This window comes from Acartia tonsa, chromosome 12, assembly GCF_053477335.1.
Source record: "Acartia tonsa isolate MP-2025a chromosome 12, ASM5347733v1, whole genome shotgun sequence".
Classification (NCBI taxonomy): domain Eukaryota; kingdom Metazoa; phylum Arthropoda; class Copepoda; order Calanoida; family Acartiidae; genus Acartia; species Acartia tonsa.
Window position 1 is genome coordinate 14,230,105 of NC_137271.1, and position 25,948 is coordinate 14,256,052.

The window sequence follows — 25,948 nt, forward strand, 5'->3', positions numbered from 1 at the left end:
TATATGCTATATCCTATTACATAATGTAGTAAGGATTTTGTATGAAGCTTAATATTTCAATGACTACTGAACCGAATGAGTCTCCATTTAAGGGAAGCTTGACATAGGTCCCGGGGTGGTTTTGAGCTATTTTATTTTTTAAATATCTTTTGATTTTGTTGAATAAAAAAGATTTTCCTTGAGAATCTTCCAATTCCACTGATTCCTATTTTATGTTGTAAAGTTTTTTGCGTAGTATATGTCCGTATGTCTGTCTTAGTTTGGGGGAAACGTGATTTTCTCGGCTCCTATAATAGATAAAAGGCTGGAATTTTTTGACAACATTCCCATTATCAAGGAGCACAATTAACTATAAAACATCAATGGCGATAGGACCGCTTTTTAGCAGGTTTTAGGCTATTTTTGTATTTTTCACATTTTTCTCCATATCTTTGGTGTTTATGGTCCGATTTCCAAAATTTTTTCAGTTATAGAATCAGAATTAAATTTTCTGTCGTTTCAAGAAAACAACTATGACGTTCAGACTGCCTTTAAGCAGGTTTTAGGCTATTTTTGTATTTTTCACATTTTTCTCTATACCTTTGGTGTTTATGGCCCAATTTCCAAAGTTTTTCAGTTTTATATATCAAAATTAAATTTCCTTTCATTTCAAGAACACATGTCTGACTGCCTTTTTGCAGGTTTTTGGCTATTTTTATATTTTTCACATTTTTCTTCATATCTTTGGTGTTTATGGTCCGTTTTTTAAAAATTTTTGTAGTTAAAAATAGCAAAATTAAATTTCCCGTTGTTCTGAGCATCCAGTATGTAATTTACTTTGACCGTCAGTCTGTTAGTCGTAGTACTGAAATATAAATAAATATTAAGAAATTAAAAACAAATGTTGAAAAGGTTTCGTGATTTTTTCCTAATATACATGCTTTTGTCAACTAATATCTAAATTCTTATTTAATTGTTTATGCTTCGCTACTTATGGATGTTGTCATCCTTGTTATTAGATTATTACTAAATTTTATTCGTATTTTTTCATAATAAAGTCATGCATTCTTAATGTATTTCATTAATAGGACCAAGTAATAGGATCAGTGTTTGTGTGTTTCCCAAAGGATCTTGCTAACCGCTGAACCGATATAGTTCTCCTTTACATTGTAGCTTCCTTTAGGTCCTGTTTATAACTGTTTTGGGGGAGGGTATTACCGTATCACCCTCCCAATAAAAATTGCCACTAGAAACTTCTTTCTTTTTGAAGCTAAAATAAGAAATTGGTCGAATTTATCTAGTGCCTCTAGGGTCGTAGTAGTCGCTAATTAACTAACTTAAAAATTAAGCTTTTTGCAAGCCTTAGTTTCTTTAAATATTTTTTTCCAAGAATAGTTATTTCTTGCATCGTATTATAAACAGCTTTCCGCGGATATAGAATGTACAATTATAAAATTAAAACCAGTTTTTTAGCCCCGAGGTGCCTAAGGCAAGGACTACAAAAACTGGTTATAATCTTATGATTGTACAATTTTATATTCGTAGAAAGCTGGATATAATACGATGCTAGACATAGTTTTTTCGTATGGATGAGAACCGGTTCCTATCCACCGGATTCGAGTGAATACGAGAAACTTTATTTTCCTGTATTGGAGGTCTCATCTCATAACTATCTTCACTCATTTTATACCTTGCCACCAATATTGACAATTAGAAATATTAGTTTATCCTTTCACGCAGTTTTAGATTTCTTTTAAAATATTTTTCCTTGCAGTAAAATCAGAATATAACAAAACACATAGATAGATATATATAGAATATAGATATAGAATACGTGGACAGGTGAAAAATTGATTGGTGGGTTCGTTAATCCTGGATTCGCATTTAAAAAGAACTTTTAATTTATTTTTACTTTGCTAAAGAAACACCCTTTTTCTAATTCATAGAAAAGAAAATTTTAGAGAAGATTCGCTTGTAAATACTATTATAACGTGAAAACTTTTATTGTTATATTATATATTGATTATATGTTATAAATATTATTTATTATATGAAACCAACCTAATTACTGTGGAAAAGATAGAAAATATACCAGATATATATAAGTGGATTTTTTTATTTCTTAATGGTAATCCTATTATGGGTCAGGATACATTAGGGCTATAGGAATAGGTATATTCATCAAGGACGTCCAAGCCTTTTTTTTTCGAGAGCTGAGGGGTATAAAAAGAGCGCGAGAAATTTTGTTTACCATCACAAACAAAATTTCTAGGGGTATCTCCCCCCCCCCTCCAGCAAAAAATCGTTGGGCGTCCTAAAATCTGACTAAACAGTGAATATTATTGGGCTCAAAAACATAATTTTTTTTTAAATCGTATTTGCTGCCTCTTTAACTTGATAAAAAAACTTTTGCTGCAGATATTCTGAGCTTTGTTTACTAAGCCGCTGATGTTGGTTAGCTGCCGAATTGTTAGACAATCCACAGAAATCTTTAAAAATATCTTGCTAAAAACAATCATATTGTGAAATGATTATCAAATATTGTTAAACAAATCAGCCAATATAACAAAGTTTATATTCATTGTCCCGTTCCTTTATCCCAGGGTTATATCACATTGTAAGTGATTTCTTTAGACATTCTGTTAGCCTTATAACATCATAAAACTTCATGAACAAACTATAAATGCAAAAACGCTCTGTGGTGAAATGTGTTTTTTGGCTGCTATTTAAAATAGATAGCTGAAATATTTAGTCATGATTTATGCGCATCTGCTCTATATATATTTGTCCGTCTGTCTGTCGGTAATGCTTAAAAAGACAAAAAAACTAAAAATTTCAGTTTTAAGAGGCATAAGTTTTCATGGAAACTATTCTTGTTAAAAAGTAGAAATAAAAATATTATTTATGTAGATTTATTCAATGTTTATTTTTCAAATAAGCATAAATTTTATAAATATTATTTTATGCAAAATTACAATGAAGTAAAAGAAGAATATGATAAAAATATATGGAAGCTTACCAAACAAGGATGAAAATATTTCGCACAAGATATACATAATAAATCATTTGAAAGAAAACTTTTTAAACATACTTTGTAAAATAATTAGATTAATTTGATGTACATAGTACATGTGTAAATATTCTTTTATATAAGGAAATTTTTTGTAAATTTTTAATATTGGCACAAAAGTTTGCTTGTCTATCACAATAAAGCACAGCAAACTATTAAATTTTCTTGCAATTATAATTTAATAATTCAAAGCTTGTAATTAACTTTATATAAAGGGGGATATAGGTTGTGCTAAAATTCCGTAAAGGTGGGAGTTTTAGGGCTTAAAAACAGTAGTAGAACGATAATATTCACTAAATATAATTATGTACAAAATTTTGTCTATTCAATAAAGAATACACATATTTAGTTAATATTATCATTCTACTACTGTTTTTAAGCTTTAAAACGCACATCTTTACAGAATTTTAGCACAACCTACCTCCCCCTTTTAAATACGGAAAAATTATGAAAATATTGGTAACTTTTTATATTTTTTAGTAAAATTTATTTTTAGCAGGGCTCTAAAGCGATAAGATAATGGAAGAATTCATTCAAATTCCCAATCCCAAAAAATCAAAAACTAATTGTATAGTGGTGAAAAAGTTTGAACAATTTTGTTAATCACTAGGTAACCATTCAAGATTTGTTAAAGTACCCAAAGTTTTTAAACCAACCATTATGAAATCTTATTTCCAAAACTTTGGGTACCACTGTAATTTACTATGGAATTTCCACTCCATCCTTGGTCTTTAAGGAATGCTAAATTAAAGCTTTTGGGCTGTTAATTACACTAGTACCCAAAGTTATATAACAATGTTTTCTTATTCGTTGGTACAAAAACTACGGGGACTTATGTTTAATTTTGATTGATTGGCTCGTTAGTTAGTGACCAAACGTTTTAACTACTAATTGCAATCTATAGAATAGGTAATATTGTGTATAATTATTGGGGATGTATCCGATTTATCGGCCTTTGTCTTATCCCTTTAGATCCCTAATTACAATACAATTATTTGTCACATAAACACCGGGTAAACATAGCACAAAACTTGATTTAATATTTACATTTTCAGTATGCCTTACAAACCGATCAATATCCACTGGATTAGAACCGGTTCTCAGACATACTGAATAATCAAGTATAGCATCGTATTGCGGCGAATTTATTACGAATATTAAAATAAAAATCATAAAATGAATACCAGTTTTGTTACCCTAGGCCTTCGGCCTCTTGGGCCTAACAAAACTGTTTTAAATCTTTATTTTAATATCTGCGGAAATATGTCTATAATACGATGCGATAAATATCTATTCCAGGATTTTTTTCAGGCCCATATCTTTCTGTTCAGTCTACAAAGTCCTGAAAACAAATCACAATTATTTTAAGATAAAAATATTTGATAATATTGGAAGTTAATATATAGGACAAATCTGTTCAACATCTGTTCTGTAAGTGGATTATACGTAAGAAAAGAACAGAGAACTACTTTCATTAGAAAAAAGGCATTGTTAAAAATTGTTTTACCTCTTTAAAGCAACTGCTACATCAAATTTCAATGCTTTATCTTCTTTTTTATTTTTATTTTGGTTTAAAAAGTGTCGCACCCGCCCTTCTACTTTTATATGAGCATTTTTGGACGAAAGATATAGCTTAGTAATAAAGTAGTTCAAAATGAATTTAAGATGAACATTAAAACTTACCCCAATGTAGGTAAGGAATAAGAATTGTAGACACTGCTATGATTCCAATGCCCAGTCCTAGGTTTGCCTTGAAATCCAAGAAAGGATAAAGTGCCTCATATCCTAAATAAAAATAAAATAACAAGTGTTTTTTTTATTATTTAAATAGAAGTAGTGCCTAATTTACCCCTAACGGAAATTGATACTTATTTTCTATTATTTCTACTTATTATGGGTTCGAGATATTTCTTTGAAAAAAATAATTCACCCCTGCTTAGCCCTGCATGGGTAGGGCAACGCTGGCATAGCCCCCACATAAGAAAAATAACTAACCCCTCAACCATTCATTTAAAAGATAAGTGTGATAGTTCTTTGCTTGTTAAGAATGGGTGAAAACAAATTATGTCTCGTATTCATTCGAAACCAGTGGATTAAAACCGGTTCTCATCAATATGAAAAAAACTATGTCTAGCATCGAATTATATCCAGTTTTCTACGAATATAAAAATGTACAATCATAAGTGTAAATTCTTTTAATACAAACGATATATATAGAAAACCCAAGGAATTAGACTAAAATAGAAAGGTACAATTTTAATTTTTCAAAAATTAAACATTTTGTTCTCTTCTTAGAATAGGCAAGTTTCATAACATTGATATTTTAGGTTTTTTTTATAAAAAGTATTTAAGTGTGTTTATGAAATTTTATAGAGTTTCACAATCTTAAATTTAAATTCATTTACAAAGAGATATTTAATTTCTTATAAAATAATTTTAATATTTCTAGATTTGATATCTTCAAATATAAATGCACTAGAGTTGGCTCGATATAATTATCTCCCTATTGGCTAGTTTTCTATATGCATATCTATTTCTCAATAAATCTATTTTCCTCACCCGGCATTACTATCTAAAAGAAAGTAAATATTTAATAATTTAAATGATTTTTAAAAGATTTTTTTAAATTATATTTTTTTCTTTACATTACCATCACCAAAGGGTTAATGATGATGATTACAATTTTAGTTTAATATTTGAACACACAAAATGTCGCCACAATCGAATTCTTTTAAAACATAGTTTTCTTAAATTTATTATATTATAAATTTAAATTTTCTTTTTTATGATTAGAAATTAAATACATCAATATAAGGTAAATAGCAACATGAAATGAAAAAAATGAATTTATTTTTAATAAAGTAAAATAATGGGTCTTATCGTTCTGGGCAATGAGAGTTTATTATGGATTATTGGAGCACTATGAGTTTTAATCATATATACCTTGGAAAACTTGAGCTCGTTTATAGACATTTATTTCCTATATAGATCTGACATGGATCTTGAAGCAATTAAGTAGGCCGTTTTGTACATGTTAAAAATTGGAAGATTTCATTAAATAAAAGTAATCGCAAATATACTTAGTAAATAAGATAAAACTTAAATTTACTTTGTACGTTATGAAACAGATTTTTAAGAATAAGTCGTACCTGAAAATTGATTTATACATTCATAGGCAACATATCCAATTGCATACATCAACGGAAAAATGAAGTCCCTAAAACAATAATCTTTTATCTAAAGTTTTAATAATGTGTTATCTTAACAAAATACTTTTTTCTTCTTCAAATATTAGGATATTGAAAATATTCTTATTATTACTTAAAAATAAGTTTTGAAAGTTTCATTGCAGTGCAGTGTATGTTATTAAAATAAAGCATTTCAAATAGGTAGTTTTTGAAAGTTTAAAAGAACACTAGTCCCCAAAGTTTTATAATATCTTTTTTTATTCATGGGCTTAACAGCTTTGGGGACTTTAATTATATTTTGATTGGATGGTTCATTAATTCTAGTGTTCAAACGATTTAACCACTAATTGTAATCCACAGAAGGGGTAATTTTGTGTATCATCATTTGAGATATACACCAATTTATCGGCCATTGTCTTATCTTATCCCTTTAGATCCCTGAAACCTTACACGTGACTCTTGCTACTCTTGATTATAGTTATTTATCGAATCGTGTTATAAACAGTTTCCTGCGGATATAAACATGTACAAATATAGGATTAAAACCAGTTTTGTTTACCCCGAGATGCCGAAGAAACGAGTTAATAAAACTCGTTTTAATAATATTATGATTGTACATTTTGAACTTCGTAGAAAACTGGACATAATACGATACGATACATGATTTTTCAGAGTGGCTTATCCGCTGGATATTAATCAGTTTCGAAGCCATACTGGAAATTTTTTACCTTTGCCTCCATTCTTGCCTAGCCATGAACATGAGCAGAACACAATAGGAAATATTCAGGGTGTGGAAGTAGTGATTTTTAAATGTTAACAGTCCGCCTGAAATATGTTAGGTTCACTTATGTTATTATAGAGGTCTCTATGGGCACTTCAGGTGAAGTTGGGTGAATTTCAATTTGAGTTTTAAAAAGAAATAGTAAAAAAATTGGTGGGGGGGGGGGGCATTCTTTTCTAAGGATGATTTCTATTGGGATTACCCACCTACAAAATAGTTATAAACCTTCAGTACACACTGAGAGACATCATGTTACTTTTTATATAAGGATTTACTTATTAAAAAGTAGGAAACCTATCATACACTATCAAATGAATAGATTATACAAAAAAGCATCAGTTTAGTTCTAATAAAAAGTCAATATATATCTTGTTAAAATGACTGACAATTTTTCTGCAGATTTAAAAAATTGAAAATCAGCATGTTTCAACTGGACGTATTGACTTTTTGGTAACGAATAAAGATTTGCTATGCTTCCTAAATCGTACCTAACTGTTATAGGAATCGCCATGTAATGAAAATCAATATGACAATTCTTACAGGTTCAAATTAAATAGAAAAGTTTTGATTTTAACAACACCTAGATGATTTTGTTAAAAATTATATTTTAGTAGGTACCTAGGTTATTAGGTAGGAAGTATTTGAATTACCTTGATCCACTGGAATTAATAGAAGCCATGATAGAGTTGATATAAATGCTGCCATAGTGTAGGCTGTACTTCTCAACCATCTCTCAACAGATTTTAATCCTAAATTAAATTAGAACTATTTTGTTAAAATATTATATACTTATTTCAACAAGATTAGCTAAGGGGAGATGACACTATTTCTAACCAACCGCAATGCCAAAGTTCAATGCTGTAATTCTTTTCTTTGCTGGAGTTTCTTAGTGTTTCTGATTTGGTTACTAAAAGATTCTCAACTGCTATCCCCCTTTCATATAGAGTTAACATTATAATGTAAAGTATTATTCAATTCATTAATATTAATAAACTAGAATTATTTAATCAAAATTCTACCAAGACACTTATGATTGCAGCATATACGTTTACAGTACAATGATAAGTTGGATTTGGCATAATAAGAATTTTTCTATTTAAAAAAAAACTATATTAATTCTTTAATAATTAATTGGACTTTATTAGCTTTATTTTGAATTTGCATAATACATTCAAACAACTTCCCCTTGGTTGTGTAGTTTGGATACTCGTTAAATAGTCAGTCCCAAACTCCTCTGTGGAGAGCGTCATTTATTAATGTGACTTAATTTGGGACATCTGTCATACTCAGTGAGTGTTAGGTAATATAAAGGAGTACCCATTTGATAGCATGTAAAGTTATAATGTGCTTTAACGTGGACCTTGAGCTGGCCCTGGTGGCTATAAAAAAGTAGCGTCCTACCCCATGACTACTTAGGTCCAAACACTGAGAAACTATGGCTACACACACATACAAATTGCTTAATTTTAGTGTTAATCAATGTATCTATATATTTAGAAATCCTCTAAATTGTATAGTTAACTAAAAGCTTACTATACACTGTTATATAACAAGATTGTTTGGTAAAGTTGAGAAATGTCATGTTGACTTAATATTCACAATAAAGGGACACTCCTATATTCAATTTAATATTCTTATGAAAAAAAGATTTACATTTTGAATATTCAGAGATGGGTTCTTAAAAGATAATGCCGCGTTTTTTCGACATTTTTTACGCTATGAATAACAAGCGCGGCATTCGCGAAATCTAAAAGAGTATACAACGATTTATTTAATTATTTCGCTTTTGTTGGTACGGCCTTCATAGAAGAAAAACAAATTATCTTCAATCCATTTTTGCTGCATATTAATTAATGCATCTTTTTAGAGCTGTGTTAGACATTTTAAAAATTGCTAAGAAAATAATTTAAAATTCAGTATTCTTAAGTTATATACTCTGTTGAAATTCTATCGTCTTCGTTCAATCAATCAATGTCTAAAAAACGCTGAAAAAACGCGGCATTCATCTTTTAAAAACCCATCTCAGATAGTTCTAATAGTTTTCTTTTACATAGGTATCAAGCTTTTTGTTGGTCTGTTTTTCATTCTTTGGTGAATAAACTTGAGTAGGACCAATTGGTATAAAATATATAAATTGTTATTTTATTCTATTCATATTAGGTTTTTGTCTGTTTTTTAAGGAAGCTTTACATTAGTCGCAGGGTGGTTTTAGTCTTTTATTTTTAGATTTCAGTCTTGGGGTGGCTTTAGGCTATTTTCAGCTCACACTTACCCCTTAGATGAATTAGTAGTCGCTAGATGCTATGGGCGCAGTCTCTAGCCCCCATGAAAAATTAAAAATGTTTAGGTATCTGTTTAATAGGGTGGGTCGATTTTGGACATTTTTTTTCTGAGGCCAAAGCGGGGATCTGCACTCAATTTATATAGATATAATACACCTCTGGATGATTTAAAATTTATCCTAAGTCTTAAAACCGCTGACGACCAGACATTCAATTGTATAGCTATTTGTAAATGGGAGTCAAAAATTTATTGAATCAGAACTATGGCTTCATGGTGCTCCCAGAAAATGCCTTGAGGAGCTGAGTCAGGAACTTTTGTCCGTTTCAAAAAATCTCGTTCCTAGCCTGAGAAAATCTAAAAAACCTCTACAAATTGGACAATTCTCAATAAACCTTAAAATTTTTTGTTTTTTTTAGTGATTTCTAAGGCTAGGAACGAGATATTTTGAAATGGACAATAGTTCCTGATTCAGCTCCTCAAGGCCTTTCCAGGGAGCACCATGAAGCCATAGTTCTGATTCAAAATATTTTTAAGTGGTCGTGTTCTAAAACTCAATTTTTTAAAATTCTTTTTCGGTCAGAAATGTTTTTAAGGTTACTTTTATCTGTTGCATATCCCCGCTTTGTCTAATTCCGATATGAACCCATCCTACTGTTTAAAGTTTTTTTTAATCTATTTTTTTTAAATGCAAGAGTGTCCTCAATACTAAAATGTACTGAGATCAAGATGCAAGTTAAGCAAACAGGCTTACATCACCTAACACACACAAATTCTTGTTTGTAGTTATGTATACTACTCCATAATTCACTTTGTCTGTTCATCAGTCCGTCCTAATGGCTAAGGAGGAAATGGGATTTACTCAACTGCTATTGAAGCCAACATTTCTAAACATTTGTACATGACATCCAAGGCAGTCTGACTGCTTTAAAGCAGATTTTAGCCGCTTTTCTGTTTTTACTGATTTCCTCATATCTTTCATGTTTTTCATCTGATTTTCTTAAATCTAATGGTTAATATTATCAAAATTCCCATACTTCTTTTTTGGTGCTTCTGGATTTTGTCACCATTGTCTTTTTAAATTTGAATATCATGATTGAAAATAGATAGCTTATATCATACAAATTGAAATATTCACAAGTCTTCTTCAATACTGTATACAAATTATTTCTTCCTTTGGTTGGGAGGGTTAAAGCAGGAAAGAAATGATGAAAGATCATTTACTTTAAAATATTAGGCTCTGATAAATTACCAATACTGCACCATAAGCCCAAATGCTAAGTTTATAAGTTTTTTTTTCAAAATCAAATTGTAGGATTTTTTTAAAAAACACATTACTTTTAGGTTTAGATTTTATGGATAGGTTAACAGATCTATAGCATAGATGTATATACAGAGCTGGATCTTTAAATCATTTTAGTGGTGAGCCAGATCAGGGTGAGCCGAACCGATCTGGCTCACCCTGATCTGGCTTACCCCTCAACTCACCCCGATCTGGCTCACCACTCAAATAATTAAAAGATCCAGCTCAGATTAACTACCTCCCCCCTTTTTCCAAGAACCTTTTTCGTCTGCTAGCAAATTGTTTTTGCTTCTTGGCTGTGTTAATTGTTTATATTCTCGACACTATTGGTTGATTTTCAAAGACCCAATTGAGAGTCGACACAAGGTTCTTAGGATGGGAACATATAGTTATTTAACCCCTTCCCTTCTAGTGTTTTACTTTAATGGTCTGTATAGTCTTGGATCTTAACATTAATTTTAATGTATTTTGAACTTTAAAGGTTACCTGGAAATAAAATAAGAAGAATTCTTGCTATTGAACTAATACAGAGTAATACTACACCCTGAAATACAATTTAATTTAGTTTAATATTAAGGGAACAGGGGTGTATAATTTTATAATTCGCCCCACCCCGGAGGCAAGGACAATGATTGCTAATGATATGTTTCAAATGTTTTCTTAAAGGGTGTGCAAAAAAATGCGGACATTTTTAAAATTCACATTGCACGGCTTGTGGTAACTTGAAACTTGACTTGCGAGTAAATTTTGGGACATTTTCCCACATAGCTTTTAAATTATTTGTAGCACAGGAACTGTTCTTATATTTTTAAAAACTAGAGTTCATAGCGGTTCTAACGGTATGCGTAACATTTTTCTACTATTACCACAAGCCGCGCAATATTATTACACCCTTTAAATTGTTTAAGATTCCTCCCTCCCCCTCTTATTTTTACATATTATCACCTGATATGTAAGTGACTGTAGCATTCTCCAAGGATAAGGTTCATAAACCATATACCGGCCAAATATACCACAAAATAAAAACATAATGACCAGCTCGGACCAGTCCATTTTATTATCTAGAATTATTTTTATCCTTATTTAAAAGTATTAAGGTGTTTTTTCAGTTTGTCTGTTTGTACCTAGGATATTTGGAACCGCTGAAACCGATATGGTTCTCCTTTAGAATGTAGCTTTTTATTTGTCCGAAGATTTATAACTATTTTGGGGGAGGGTAAAACCTTGAGATGAGACCCCCAAATATTTTATTATGTATAAATCATATTTATTCCCATCTTAAAGTTCATTTTGAGAGTTTTCTGAAATTAGAATAGTGCAAGTAATAAAACATTTTTTTAAGATTTTTCAATTTTTCTATATTTTTGACAAACAGAAAATAACAAAACTAAACAAATAAAAATTAATTACATAATTACACAGCAATTATTAAATCTAGCTCTTATTTTACTAATATTGATATTTTAATTATTTTATCATGGCAGGTATTATGGCATCCAAGAGTTTAAAGTCAGTCTGTTATTGATATATTTTCCACTTAATTTAATATTAAAAGATAGGTACCTACTCAGTTATTTATATTGGAATTTATGATCTTATTAGTGATGCATGCTTTATTTTCCAGGTTTCATTTTTGATAAAAAATAAGTACATTATGTATTACTAAATAATTATGGATTAAATAGGGGTCAAAATTTCAATCTATTCAAAAATGATAAATGCTAATAGACTTAATAATACATACAAATGGATATAGGATATACTTGGATATATTGCCAGGAGAAAATTTGTCGTCAAATTAGCTTGCTAATATTGACCTCATTTATTGGTAATTTAAAAGGGTGCATTGTGGGTTTCTTTATTTTAGCCAGCTGCTAGCATCAATTTATGTGAGTACATGAAAATCTGGTGCAACATGAAAGTAATAATATATTGATTTAAATAAAAAATTTTGTGAAATATGAAACAAAACATAACATTATCCTTTCTTTATAATGCCCAGGACATGGTGAATCTAATGAAAGTTGCTAAAAAGTTATTTCAACGAAACTAATTGTAAATTAAGTACATGATATTAAATTTGACCTAGTAACAAAGACTATTCTACCCTGAAATATATTTTTCTTAAATTGAAACATATCAATTTCACTAATTGTGATAATACTTAAGAATGTGATGTTAAATCATAAAAACTAAGGAAAATTATTTCATATCAATGTTAACATGATTTGAAATTTAAATAATGAGTCAAATTATATAAAAACAATAACAGTATAAGATGCTTTTAACTATACTAGTTTGTGATTTTGTTAGCTAGGTATGTAGCACTGTTTAATTGTTGCCGTCTTAAAGCTTGCATAGGCAGATGAGTATTGGGAAGAAAGCCCCAATGGCAACAAATACTGGCAATAATGAGGTGGAGTCGGCTTCTGTGTAGGGGTCAGCCACCTTGGGTCCACTTGGGTTACGCCTCTTTGTTTGTGCATCCTGTAAAAATAACCTTTCATTATTTATTCCTATATAAAAGTAATAGTATGTCTGTCAGTCTGTGTCTACCTACAGTCTGTATCTCGCTAACCGCCAAATTGATACTTTATGATATATCTTCTAATAGGTCCTGGGAAGGTTTATAACTATTTTTATAACCCTCCCATAGAAGGTATTATATACTCCCCCCCCCCCCCCCTCCCTACTAACGATGCAGTTACATAATCTATTTTTAGAATGTAAAAGTTTTGGAATGTTTCACAATGGGATCAAGTTTAAATTGAATTTATTTCTTGGAGATATATCCTGTTCATAGTATTTGTTATTTTGAATTGAAATAACAAACACTTCAACTTTAGGGCTTTTATATAAGTTTAAAGATACTTTTTGCTGACTCTTGTTGCTGTGTATCCAAACTTTGCCCTACTTCCCGTACACTAATGTTGGCGTACCTTTCGGGATGGCAATCCGTCAAATTTTTGAACCGGATTAGGTTTCTTATTTTTGGCGGATTTCGGATTCCGGATTCTAGCAATACTTTAAAAGGCTTTTTTTAAATAAAAAAATTAAGTGCTACATTTGTCCTAAAAATAAATGTTCTTGGTGTTCTCTATAATTCACTTCCGAGAATCGAACCAGATTCTAATAGATATTAGATATTAGATATATAAATGATGATAATGACAAGAAACTCAAGACGCTAATTTTAGCCTACCAATCAAGAATCCGAATCCGCTATTAACAAACGAATTCCGGATTCCAAAATTGGCCAAAAATTGGGCAGATTCGGATTGCCAACCCTACCTTTGATATTAAAAAAATCAGGGATTTTAAAGGATAAGAAATGTAAATAAATTAATATACACCTCTAAGAAAGATAGAAAAATCCAATCAAGATTTGATAAAAGTATCCCCTTAAATTTTTTTTTACAAATACAATAGATGAACTCCTTCAAATCTCTGAAACCCATCATTCCCCCCCCCCCCCCCCCCAAGAAAATAGCCTAAAACCATCACAGGACCAGTAGGTATATTCCCTGAAGAGTAGAATCCAATCGGTTCAGTGGTTACTGAGATCTTATGGGACGGACAGACAGACGGAGAGACAGACAGACGGACAGACATCATTCTACTTTGTATTATAAATATAAACCCCTGAATATTTACATGTATTGGTTCTGTATAATCCTCTTCTTCGTTATCCAGCGGTGGGGGAGGCAGCTGGGGCCAGTCAGAAAGTTTTCCCTAAATATTAAAAATACCTGTCATTTTCACACATTTTTGTTTGGACAAGAGTGTTGACCCAATATTCATTTTGGCAATCTTATTATAGCCAAGAACTCTGATAGATCTTCAGGAATATTTCATATTGATACAGTCTGGTTTAATGTTATTTTATAGATAAGGGTGTGACAATTCCAAAAAAACTGGAATAATAAAAGATAACATTTTTTTAGTAAAAAAAGGGTATAGTCACTTTCGTGGCGATTCGTCGTATTTTTAAAATGGCTTTTAACAGGATATTTTAGGTTAGGTTAGGTGTTATTGTGTTAGGTGATTGCCCCGCAGGGTTAGCCTATTAACCCCGCAGGATTAGAGCCCCCCGCAGAGGCTAGAAATAGAAGAAAAGCTACTGTGAAAATACGAAGAATCGCCCCTCAAGGAGCGTTGCCACGAAAGGGACTAAACCTAAAAAATAATTATTAAAAATAAACAAAGGCATCTAACTATCTAGATTCTAGGTACTTAAACTGTATTTTTCCCATACTGTAACTTTGTAATGTTGATTTATCTTGTTGCATTTAACTTAAATTTTGTTGAAATTGTATGTTACCTTCATAAGAACAATGGCATTAATTTTTGGATTATCTCGGATACTCTTGATAAACTCTATTCTTATCATTCCAGCACGAATTTCTGATTCATCATCCTAAAATGGAAATATACAAAATTATAACAATTTGTTTTTACTCTTTAATTTAATCATGGTTCTAGGTGTAATAGAATCGAGTCTTTTCCTGTATGACCTCAAAACTGATTCATATTCGCTGAATTAGAACCGGTTCTCAGCCATACTAAAAAATCATGTTTACCAATGTATTACAGATAATATTCCACGAATATTAAAAAAAAAAATTGTAAAAATGATACTAGTTTTGTGAGCCAAGTGTTGGCCCTTCGGGTTTAACAATACTGTTTTAATGTATTCTTTTCATTTTAATATCCGCGGAAAGCTGTCTATAATACGATGTAATAATAACTCTATTCCACTGTCGTTAGGTTTCTAGGTGATATGATTAAAGTTGAACACCTGCCACATTTAATTTGATGCTAAGCTTAATTAAAATCTTTGATTTAGAATGCATAAGGAAACTAGTCTTCATTTTTTTTATTAAAATTAGTTTTAAAATCAAACATTAACACCTGTAAAGTGTTAGAACTTACTAAGCAGAATATCTATTTATAAGTATGAACTAAAATGTATATTTTGTTGTAAAATTGGGTAAATACAGAATAATGTTTAAGGACATACTTACATATTTAAAACTTTAGGACTTGGTTATATAAATTGCTTAAAATTTTGTAACTTGTTCCAAAAATCAGATGTATAGAATAATTAGGTACATTATAGAAAAAATTGTCTATAAAAGGAAAAAAGTAGCATGTTTAAAATCATATGGACTTTTTGTAATGCTAATGGAGCTGCTACGCTTTCTAACTCGACTTAACTGTTATGGAAATCATGCAGAGTTTGAAATCAATATAACAATTCTAATCTAACAAGCCTAAATTGACAATCTAACATTCATTATTACCTGGAACAGAATTTTGTTGTTTTCAACTCTAAACTCAATATACTCATCATGAGCCACTCCCCTGCCAACTCTTTCAAAAACATCCAGGTCAGACACAACCATAATGTCTCCATTCAGTACAATATCAAACACTGTAAGATCAGTCCATGGAAAAAGCTATTAGTTTCAGGGAGGTAGGAGACATTGGGCTGTTTATTACACTAGTCCCCAAAGTTTTATAATTACTTTTTCTTATTCGTTGGTTTAACAACTTTTGGGACTTTTATTAATTTTTTATTAGTTAGTTTTATTAGTTAGTTGAGTGTCCAAACATTTCAACCACCAATTGTAATTTTGTGTATCATCATTGATGAGGATGTACATCAATTTATCAGCCTTTGTCTTATCCCGTTATTTCCATATTTTAGTTAAATGCTACTAAACACTTATATGATTTTTGTTTGATTTTGAAACAAATTGGAAAAAAATATAGTTAGGTAGGTAAAGAATTAAGCAAAAAAAACCCTATTTTAATAGAAAGACATATTTTTCTTGTTTTCTAAATACTAAATACTATTATATATATTATAATAAATAAAAACTTGCTACTTAACATTTAAGATGAACAAAAATTCATAAACTGGAATTTAAAGAAGTAAACTGTTTTTTTCCCATGACTTTCCTTTCATATTTGGAGCATTGAAGTAGACTTCACTTAGTTTCAGTACAAGAAGATAATCACCATCGCCTATTTATTGAAAGTTTTATTTTGTTCGTTTTTTTCTTAAAAAATATGTATTTTAACCATAACAAGCTCCTCTTTCACTCCGCCCTGGAGGAGAAATTTGCTTAGCTGCTATTGGAGATTTCAGACTAAAAGCTTATTTGTTTTCTTTTACCCATCTTACTGTTATAGTTTTTTTTTAAATAAAAAAAATTTTTAGAGTATTTTTTCAGGGGCTATTTCATTTTAAAGGGTTATTAAACTTCCCAGGACCTAAGAGAAACTTAACTATAAAGTAGAACTATATCGGTTCTTCGGTTATCGTGACTGTTGGTACACAAAAACAGACTGACAGATATCCTGTTACTTATATAAAAGGATTCTTGTATAGATTTCTCTTTAACCAATTTTGTTTATTTATCTGTCTAAATGTATTTTTTTGGCTTTGATATAAAATAGGCTTTTGAAATTTTTTGTTATTACCCTGTCAAAAAACTGAACAAAATAAAAAAATTTCCTGCTAGAGGTAGATCATATCCAAACATAGAGGTATGATATCTTTCTGTTTGATAAAGAATTTGATCTTGCTGCGCTATCCGACCTATTATCAGCTGTTTTCCAAAATCTGATGCTGTCCCGACCTAAAACAAAGCCAACATATTTTGGATCTGGTGCAGTTCACGGTTAAAAGTTCCTGGGATCGATAACATAACAAATATATGAACTTTAAAGGCTGGTAGCTGCCATACGGATCGCATATCGCTATAAGCGCCATAAGAAGATGTATAAGTAATCTAGAAACGCCTAGATTCAATGTTGCATTTTAGAAAAAAGGCCTAAAATGAATATTTTTTGCGCATTTATATGCGTTGCAGGATTAATGACTATTCCCGATTATTTGTAGGCATTTTTTTGTCCGTTACAATTTTTTGAGAGCATAAATTATAAATTCAGCTGTTTGGCTGCTAGCAGCCTTAAAAAAATCATAGTTTTTTTTATATATTTGATCCAGATCATTTTCACTGCACTGTATGAAAACCAAAAACTAAAATTCAATTGGGTATATTTTAAATAAAATTTTTTATTTTTAGAAAGAAATCAGCACATATTAATTAAACTTATCCTGAATAAGAAAATTTACCTTATTTGAATCTTTTTGAAATTGAACTCCATAGACGTCAGTATGTGCCTCACCTCCACAGTTGACAGCATAGATTATATCTCCTAGTCCCACTGTCTTCCCTAGATTTACATTTTAATAACTTTTTTTTGGAATTGCCATGTAAGGAGATATATAAGAAGGGTAATCTGAGTTTTTTTTTTACTGTACAACCGGCTACGTTTAATAGCTTTAAACCATCCAAAAATCTTTATTCTTAAAATAAAATAGCCTAAACACCTCACAGGACCTATGTGAATCTTATCTTAAATAGAGAACCCAATCGGTTCAGTATTTATTGAGATCTTAAGCTTCAGACAGAAAAATCCTTACTACTCTATATATTAGGATAGTTATTACCTACTATAGGTAACTATATCTATTTGTAGGTAGGGTATAAATTCCGAATAAATTTATTTTCTTACTACCTACCTAAAATTCTTGCAAAAAATAGGATATTTTTAAGAAAATTTCTGTTCTTAAACAACCTTTTCTGCGTTAGGGCAAGATTAAGACACCCCCCTCCCCTCCCCCTATGACGAATATTTTTGCACACCAACGTATATTTATGGAAAAAATAAAACTTACCTAATAAAAATAATACTGTTATTGATAATCTTAATATGCAGTGCCATTGTGACATTGTAAAATAAGCTCCTGAAATTTTATTTATATTATAGTGATTCCTGTAATACCTATATATAATTTTCCAGTATGGCTGGACTAGAACTGGTAATTAGTCGTACTGAAAAATCATGTATACCACCGTATTATAGACAATTTTTTTCGTATATTAAAATAAAAAATATTAAATTATTATCAGTTTTGTTGACCCTGACCTTCCGCCCGTCATAGCAAAAAAAGCTAGTTTTAATATCCGCGGAAAACTGTCTATAATACGATGCGATATATATATATTACTGAACAGTTACTTTATCCCAATATTCTGTACTTTAAAAATACTAGGTATGCTTCGCTTCTTATGAATGTTGTCATGTTTCATCCTTGTCATGTTTTCATTTATTTGAATGATTAAATTCTGGTTTTTCTGTTTGAAACTCAATTGAATTCCTTGATATATGATATATAAAAACTTTTACTTAGAATGCTCTTTGTCTTAGATTTAGAAGGTAATATGATATTATTTTTCTTTGAGAAGATTTTTTCATTTATACCAAAAAGCTAAGATTTAGGTATAAGATTAGATTTTTAACGTGGAATGAAGATTCCTGTTACAATAATGTATATTATATATTGTATACTTAGAAAGCATAACTAATAACAGAAAGTCAATAAGTCCCTTTAAAACACTTTATATTATCCTATGCGTTTGATTTTGTCATATAGATTCCTTCTACGATCAGGTATAATTTTAAACACGACGCATCTCTAAAATTAATTCTGAAAACGTAAGTATATGTCCATTTCAAGCATCCTTTAAGTGAGTGACTTTAAGTAGACTACATATACATACAGAATTTTTGTCAGACGCAAAATAATATTGAAAATTAAATGCAATAACTCTCTATATTTGTTAATGTGTGTATGTCTGACCATCTGGTTTTAATAGGCTTTGCCTTTATGTATGTCATATTATGTTTTTATGTACGATTTTTCTAAAATTGCCTGTTAAATTTTTTTGCCATGATCTATATGTTTTAAAGTTTTTACAAATATGTACAGTTTGTATATAATTATTTATATATCATGTATTTTAATATAATATGGTATTTTAAAATATATAAATATATTGTTGTCTGTAACATTCTTTTTTCTTAATCTTTTTGATATAAAGTTTTATCAAATATTTACAGTTTGTATATATTCATTTATATATCATTATATCATATATTACAATATAATTTGGTATTTTTAAAATATATAAATATATTGTCCATATTGGTTTGATATAACTTGTAGTTTATATGTCAGTGCCACGTATGTATAGCACAATTTATAGAAAGGAAAGTAATTTCCTTAATATCAGGTCAAATATTAATCAAATACGGCTGAGCAGCACACAACAATCATTCATTTATCAATACGTTGTCTTTTGTCATTTCTTTACACACACAAGTAAAACTTCCAAGTTTCACACAGCCGGCTTTCTCTACAGAGGTGCCAGATAAAAAAAATATTTTACAAATAACCAATTCATATTAAAGATCAAATTGCTGTGTTTATGGGCTGAAAATAATTTTTTTTAAAAATTTTCATTTAAAAATGTAAATGTTTAATGTTTAAAGTAAAATATGCGGCACCCCTGGTTATAATACTAACAAGTCTCAGCTGATTTAGATCAATACACACAAATTTATTCACTTCACCATATTTCTGATATTATAAGCTATCTCTACAAAGATAGCTTTAATTAATTGAACTCATTACATAAACAGAAATGTATTAATTGGGCCAAATACTAATTTGTATTTTGTAAGCATTGAATGTAAACCTGTAATATTTTAATTCGTTCAAAACTTGAAATTTTATAGGTCTAAGGACTCAAATAGGAGACAATAGCTCATAAAATGATCTCCCCCCTCCCCTTTTCTTCTAATATATATAAGAGACAAAAGGCAGAATTTTACAAAAAGCCCAGCTATATCGAATGTATACTTTATATACCAACAATAGTGCATTTATACAATTTGTTTTATTTGATGATTATATATCTAATCAAAATTATAACAGGTTGCTCAAAAATAAACTTATTATAAAAATGAAATTTAATGCTTCTTACCTCTCTCCTTAATTTCACCCCCTTCCCCCTAACATGAAATATAAATTAACCCTTACAGATCGAGGAAGGGGGGGGGGCTCAAAGAGCCCCCCCCCCCCCCTTCTAGTTTTTTCAATCTCATTTTTTTTGTAGGTAAGATGGAGAGCTGTAACTTCATAACTTTTTAACTTTAGTAATTATACGTCGGCAAGAGTTGATTTTATTAGGATATCTGGTCTGTGTCGGTCGTAGTGTCCGGTCAAAGTCGGTTGGGTAGCAAAAAAAAATAGAAAAAATTCTAAATAAATCTTAATTTCTACAATATGACTTTTGTGTATAAGGTAGAAACCTAAAATTTATTTGGTGAATACTTAGATATCAATGACCTTCTGAGAAAAGTGGTGTTATGACCGTTTGACCGCTCCCTGACCGACTTTATGACCGATTTTTGTCCGGCTTTTACTACAGACATATATCATGAATATCGTGGCTTCTATTACAGCTAGAGACCTATAATTTTTTTTGGTAAATCCTTGAGCAATAATATACAGATAAAAATATTAATTTGCGCCGCCAACCGCCGTTTTACAGCTGTAACCGCCGAAAATGGCGGTTTCCGTTATTTGCCGTTTTTCGGCGATGATCAGAAAAAGTAATTTTTTAGTTATAAAAAATAAAAGTTCGTCCTAAAATTTGGTCATCCTAGCTGCAAAATTGGCCGCTCTATAGCTGTTTTAAAATTTAGCAACTGGCCGCAAAAGCGGCTAAGGAGCGGTCTGACTGCTATGACTAGAAAAAGTAATTTTCTCTATAAAAATACACATGAACCACCAGAAAAAAATTTTACGTCTTTATCTGTACCAGGAGCCGAGATAGCCCCCCCGGCTAGATATACCACACTTTTCTGGGATCTTGCTGCGTCAAGTATCAACTGTTGGGAATATCAAAGGATGACTCCATGCAAAATTTGAGCCGGATCCGGCCAAAACCGGCCGTGAATTTTATGAAAAACCGGTTTTTTCCAGTTTTTAGTGGGTATCTGTAAATCGATTCAGCTGGAGCAAAACCGGTTGGAGGTACAAAAAATTTTACTTCACATGAAATTTAGCCAATGCAATTGCCTACAAAAATGTACTTCATCATCAACTTGATTGGACAACTCTTTCCCCTCCTAAATGTCCATTAAAACCTCGAAAACGGCAAAAATCGCCAAAAATCACGCCTTCGGCGGCAAATAACGGCTTAACGGTCAGCCGGAGGCGAATGAAACATAAATAAAGAAATGTCCGCCTCAAAAAGTTGTTCAACATCAAATAGATGCTTGAAGGGGAAAAACTGAAAAAACGTGATTTTTAAAAGTATGCCCACTTCGGGGGTGTGGGGGGCACTGAACCTGTCACCCCAGGGTCACCAAATATAAAGTCTAGGCGGCCCACAATGCTGAATTTTCACCAAGTGAAAGTCTTGTGTCATTATCTCTTATGAGAAAAAAGTTATTAATTAATTAAAATTTCAAATTGTGATTTTTTGATGGATTTCTTTGATGAAATGATAGGCTGGTCAATTTTTAGGCCATTTTTTGCTGTTTTCGGCCCGCCACGCCCAGAAGGTTTGAGATAATCTCATGGGACCTTTTGCCCTACCTAAGCCTGGTTATTTGTGAGGTCTAAGAAAAAAAAATTCCGGATTGGATGAAGCACGACGTCGCTGCGCGCCGTCTAAAATCGCTGGTTGGCTCATTTTGGCCCCTCAAACCCTCACCTCGTGCCATTTTTCTGTGTAAAGATTATAATTATAATCTTTTGCGTAAGTCTGATTTTTTTTCCTAGACCTCACAAATAACCAGACTTAGGTTGGGCAAAAGGTCCCGTGAGATTATCTCAAACCGTTTGGGCGTGACGGCCCAAAAACCGCAAAAAATGGCCTAAAAATTGACCAGCCTGTCATTTCATCAAAGAAATCCATCAAAAAATCACAATTTGAAATTTTAATTAATTAATAACTTTTTTCTCATAAGAGATAATGACACAAGACTTTCACTTGGTGAAAATTCAGCATTGTGGGCCGCCTAGACTTTATATTTGGTGACCCTGGGGTGACGGGTTCAGTGCCCCCCACACCCCCGAAGTGGGCATACTTTTAAAAATCACGTTTTTTCAGTTTTTCCCCTTAAAGGAGGGGAAGGAGTCGTTTTAGAGACTTCAAGCATCTATTTGATGTTGAACAACTTTTTGAGGCGGACATTTCTTTATTTATGTTTCATTCGCCTCCGGCTGACCGTTTAGCCGTTATTTGCCGCCGAAGGCGTGATTTTTGGCGATTTTTGCCGTTTTCGAGGTTTTAATGGACATTTAGGAGGGGAAAGAGTTGTCCAATCACGTTGATGATGAAGTACATTTTTGTAGGCAATTGCATTGGCTAAATTTCATGTGAAGTAAAATTTTTTGTACCTCCAACCGGTTTTGCTCCAGCTGAATCGATTTACAGATACCCACTAAAAACCGGAAAAAACCGGTTTTTCATAAAATTCACGGCCGGTTTTGGCCGGATCCGGCTCAAATTTTGCATGGAGTCATCCTTTGATATTCCCAACAGTTGATACTTGACGCAGCAAGATCCCAGAAAAGTGTGGTATATCTACGGCCCCCCCCCCCCCCCCCCCGATCTATTAAGGTGGGAATTGGGGCCCGATCTGTAAGGGTTAAGCACACATACCGGCAGGCGGCAAAGAGCCAACTTAACCTAACTAACCCATAAAACCCTTTGCGTGGAACAACATACTTAAATAAGTTAAATTAAACTCCTTAGTAATAATGATTTATCTTATCTAATAAAGACAGCTTTCCGCAGATACTGACATTAAAAACTATTAAAACCCCTAATTGTTAGCCCGGGCAATCGGCCCCTCAGGGCTAACAAAACTGGTTTTGATTATATGTTTTTTATATCATGGAAATTGCCTGTAATACGATGCTATACATAATTTTTCAGTAAGGCTGAGAACCGGTCTTAATCCAGTGGATATAAATCGGTTTCAAAGATGTTCTGGAAAAAAATATATCTAAACCCTCTTGTTAAAGAATTATTTTATCCACTAATCCTTATACTAAAGTAACAGGATGTTTGTATGTGTGTCTGTGTGTGTATCTGTGTGTCTGTACCGAAGGATCTCGCTAACCGCTGAACCGATCGGGTTCTCCATAACAGGGTAGCTTCTCATAGGTCCCGGGAAGGTTTATAACTATTTTTGGGGAGGGTACCACCACCCTCCTAAGAGAAATCACAATAAAATCAAAAATAATAAATATTTCTGCTGCATAGTGTTGCTAGCATAGTCGCGCTGAGTAGACGCATGAATTTAACAATTGAAAACATAGACAAGTTATTTCTCAAATTAGATATTTAAAATAAAGAAAAAAACATTTAAAGGCCACTAGAGGCCTCTAGGGGCGTAGCCGCTAGTTGACAAATAAAGTAATATGGCAATTTTTAAAAGCGAAGCTTTTCTATAATTAGGTTCGGTCCGTCCGTAACGGATAGCTTTTTTCGTTAATTTAGGCATGTTATAATTGTCCTATTGATTCCAAACTTTGCATGATGATTCCTGTAGTAGTTAGGTACGATTTAGAAAGCGTAGCAACTCTATAATCATTACCAGAATGTCCGTACTTCTATTTTAAACATGTTATTTTTTTTATTTTTTAACAACAAATTTTTATGTGATCTAATAATCCGATTGATCTGATTTTTGGCAAACTGATTCCTGGGACAAAAAGTACAATATTATAAGCGAAGCAACTCTCAGGGAGTAAGGGAGGGGACAATGGGCAATTAATTCAATTTAAGAGTTTTTGAAGAAAGGCCATGAAAACCAGAATAATCCCGAAAACATGGTGGAAATTGTAAAGTGATTGTTGATTAAATCTAGAAAACCATAAACTAAGAAAAAAGTTCCAAGAAAAAAAGCAATCATTTGAAAATAAGATTACCAGTATTACAGACTGACATAACCATTCTGTAATTAATTACTAGAAATATCTCCCTGGATCTCTTCAGATGACAGGGAAAGAGAAAAGAGATTTGGGGGCAAGTGATGTGAACACAGAAAAAAGGGGCAGACAGGCGTGTAGCTGGATGGGCAAGTATATGACCCTCACCCCTTCCTGCCCCTTTTTATCCTGTTTATTTCCCCCAACTCCCTTCTCCATTTCCCTTTCTCATCTACTTTTAAAAAGGAGGTGGGGATGAAGGGAGTGAAATATAGTATGGGAGGGGGGCCGTGTATTTATATTTGAACTACTCCTCTGTCTGCAAAACTATAAATATTCAAAACTAACATAGCGAGTAACGGCATTTCTTGCGCAAGTCCCCAAACTCAGTCAGAAACTGCTAAATTCTTGCACATTCCCTTTAAGCCAGTCCCCAAAGTCTGAGACTCCTAAATATTGAATATTCGATCCATTGTCCCCTCCCTTACTCCCTGAGCAACTCTATAATCAAACTAAAAATGAAAGTATGTCCCTAAACATTATTCTGTATCAAGCTGTTTTTTTAACAATTTTACTTACAATTTTGCTACGACTCTTATACATTTATATTCTGATTATTCAGTTCTGACACTAGACAAGTGTTAATGTCCGTTTGTCCTACCGCTTCAGGGCTTCGCTTTTATGGATGTTGTCATCCTTGTTTTAAATTAGAATTCTTTGTAACATGATAATTGAAAATGAATATTTTGTTATTGGGATATACTTCTACTAGCTGCTACGTCCCTAGAGGCCTCTAGGGGCACTTGAGGCGGGGGTAGTTGAATTTGATAATCATTTTTTTATTTTTTTTAGGAGGGGTATTTTTTTCTAGAGGCGATTTATCTTGGGAGGGTGGTGGTTCCCTCCCCCAAAATAGTTACAAACCTTCCCAGGACCTATGAGAAGTTGCCCTGTAAAGGAGAAACCGATCGGTTCAGCGGTTAGCGAGGTCCTTTGCTACAGACAAAAAAGCTTACTACTTTATATTATAGATGATGATAGAAACTACAAAATAATCAGGGTTAATGATGAATTTGTATATTTTCCCATTGATGATAAAGAAGATTACCCCTTCAGTTGATTAAAATTGTTGGATAAACATAAAGCAGTTATAAAACTTTGGGTACAACTGTAACTTACAGGTAAATATCCCCTTCCTCCCTGTAAAAGAAAATATTTTCTCTTTATCATAGTAAAGAAGAAAAGTGTTAAAATTATGTAAATATATAATGACTACTTTTCTTTCTTTCATAAATTAGATCAGATATGTGCTGAAGGGGGGTGTAACAACCCCCCTGGCAAAATTAAGGGGGATGGTTACACTTCCTTACACCACCCACCTTTTCAAGGTTCTACACTCCCTGAAATAGCAAATAACAGGGCAAAAACCAACACACACCCCTTAACTTAAGAGGTATTAAAGAAAATTAGCACG

At 31.8% G+C, this 25,948-nt stretch overlaps 3 protein-coding genes across 5 annotated transcripts in view; 1 reads left to right on the top strand and 2 right to left on the bottom strand.

Moving 5' to 3' along the window:
- LOC145333872 (mitochondrial uncoupling protein 4-like) overlaps positions 1-25,948 on the top strand; it is a 103,821-nt gene that overhangs the window by 64,638 nt on the left and 13,235 nt on the right. The window lies entirely within an intron of this gene.
- Positions 2,893-11,861, bottom strand: LOC145334825 (uncharacterized). Its single transcript, XM_080180453.1, has 7 exons — positions 11,547-11,861; positions 11,088-11,145; positions 7,669-7,767; positions 6,966-7,062; positions 6,199-6,266; positions 4,733-4,834; positions 2,893-4,391 (listed from the first exon to the last, which is right to left on the bottom strand). The coding sequence occupies exons 1-7, from the start codon at positions 11,652-11,654 to the stop codon at positions 4,357-4,359; spliced, it is 567 nt and encodes a 188-aa protein (XP_080036579.1). The 5' UTR covers positions 11,655-11,861; the 3' UTR covers positions 2,893-4,356.
- On the bottom strand, positions 11,899-18,512 carry LOC145334824 (malectin). The gene is made up of 8 exons (XM_080180452.1): positions 18,355-18,512; positions 17,749-17,849; positions 17,124-17,248; positions 16,566-16,630; positions 15,905-16,035; positions 14,923-15,018; positions 14,256-14,333; positions 11,899-13,088 (listed from the first exon to the last, which is right to left on the bottom strand). Exons 1-8 carry the CDS (start codon positions 18,407-18,409, stop codon positions 12,948-12,950), a joined length of 792 nt encoding a protein of 263 aa, XP_080036578.1. The 5' UTR covers positions 18,410-18,512; the 3' UTR covers positions 11,899-12,947.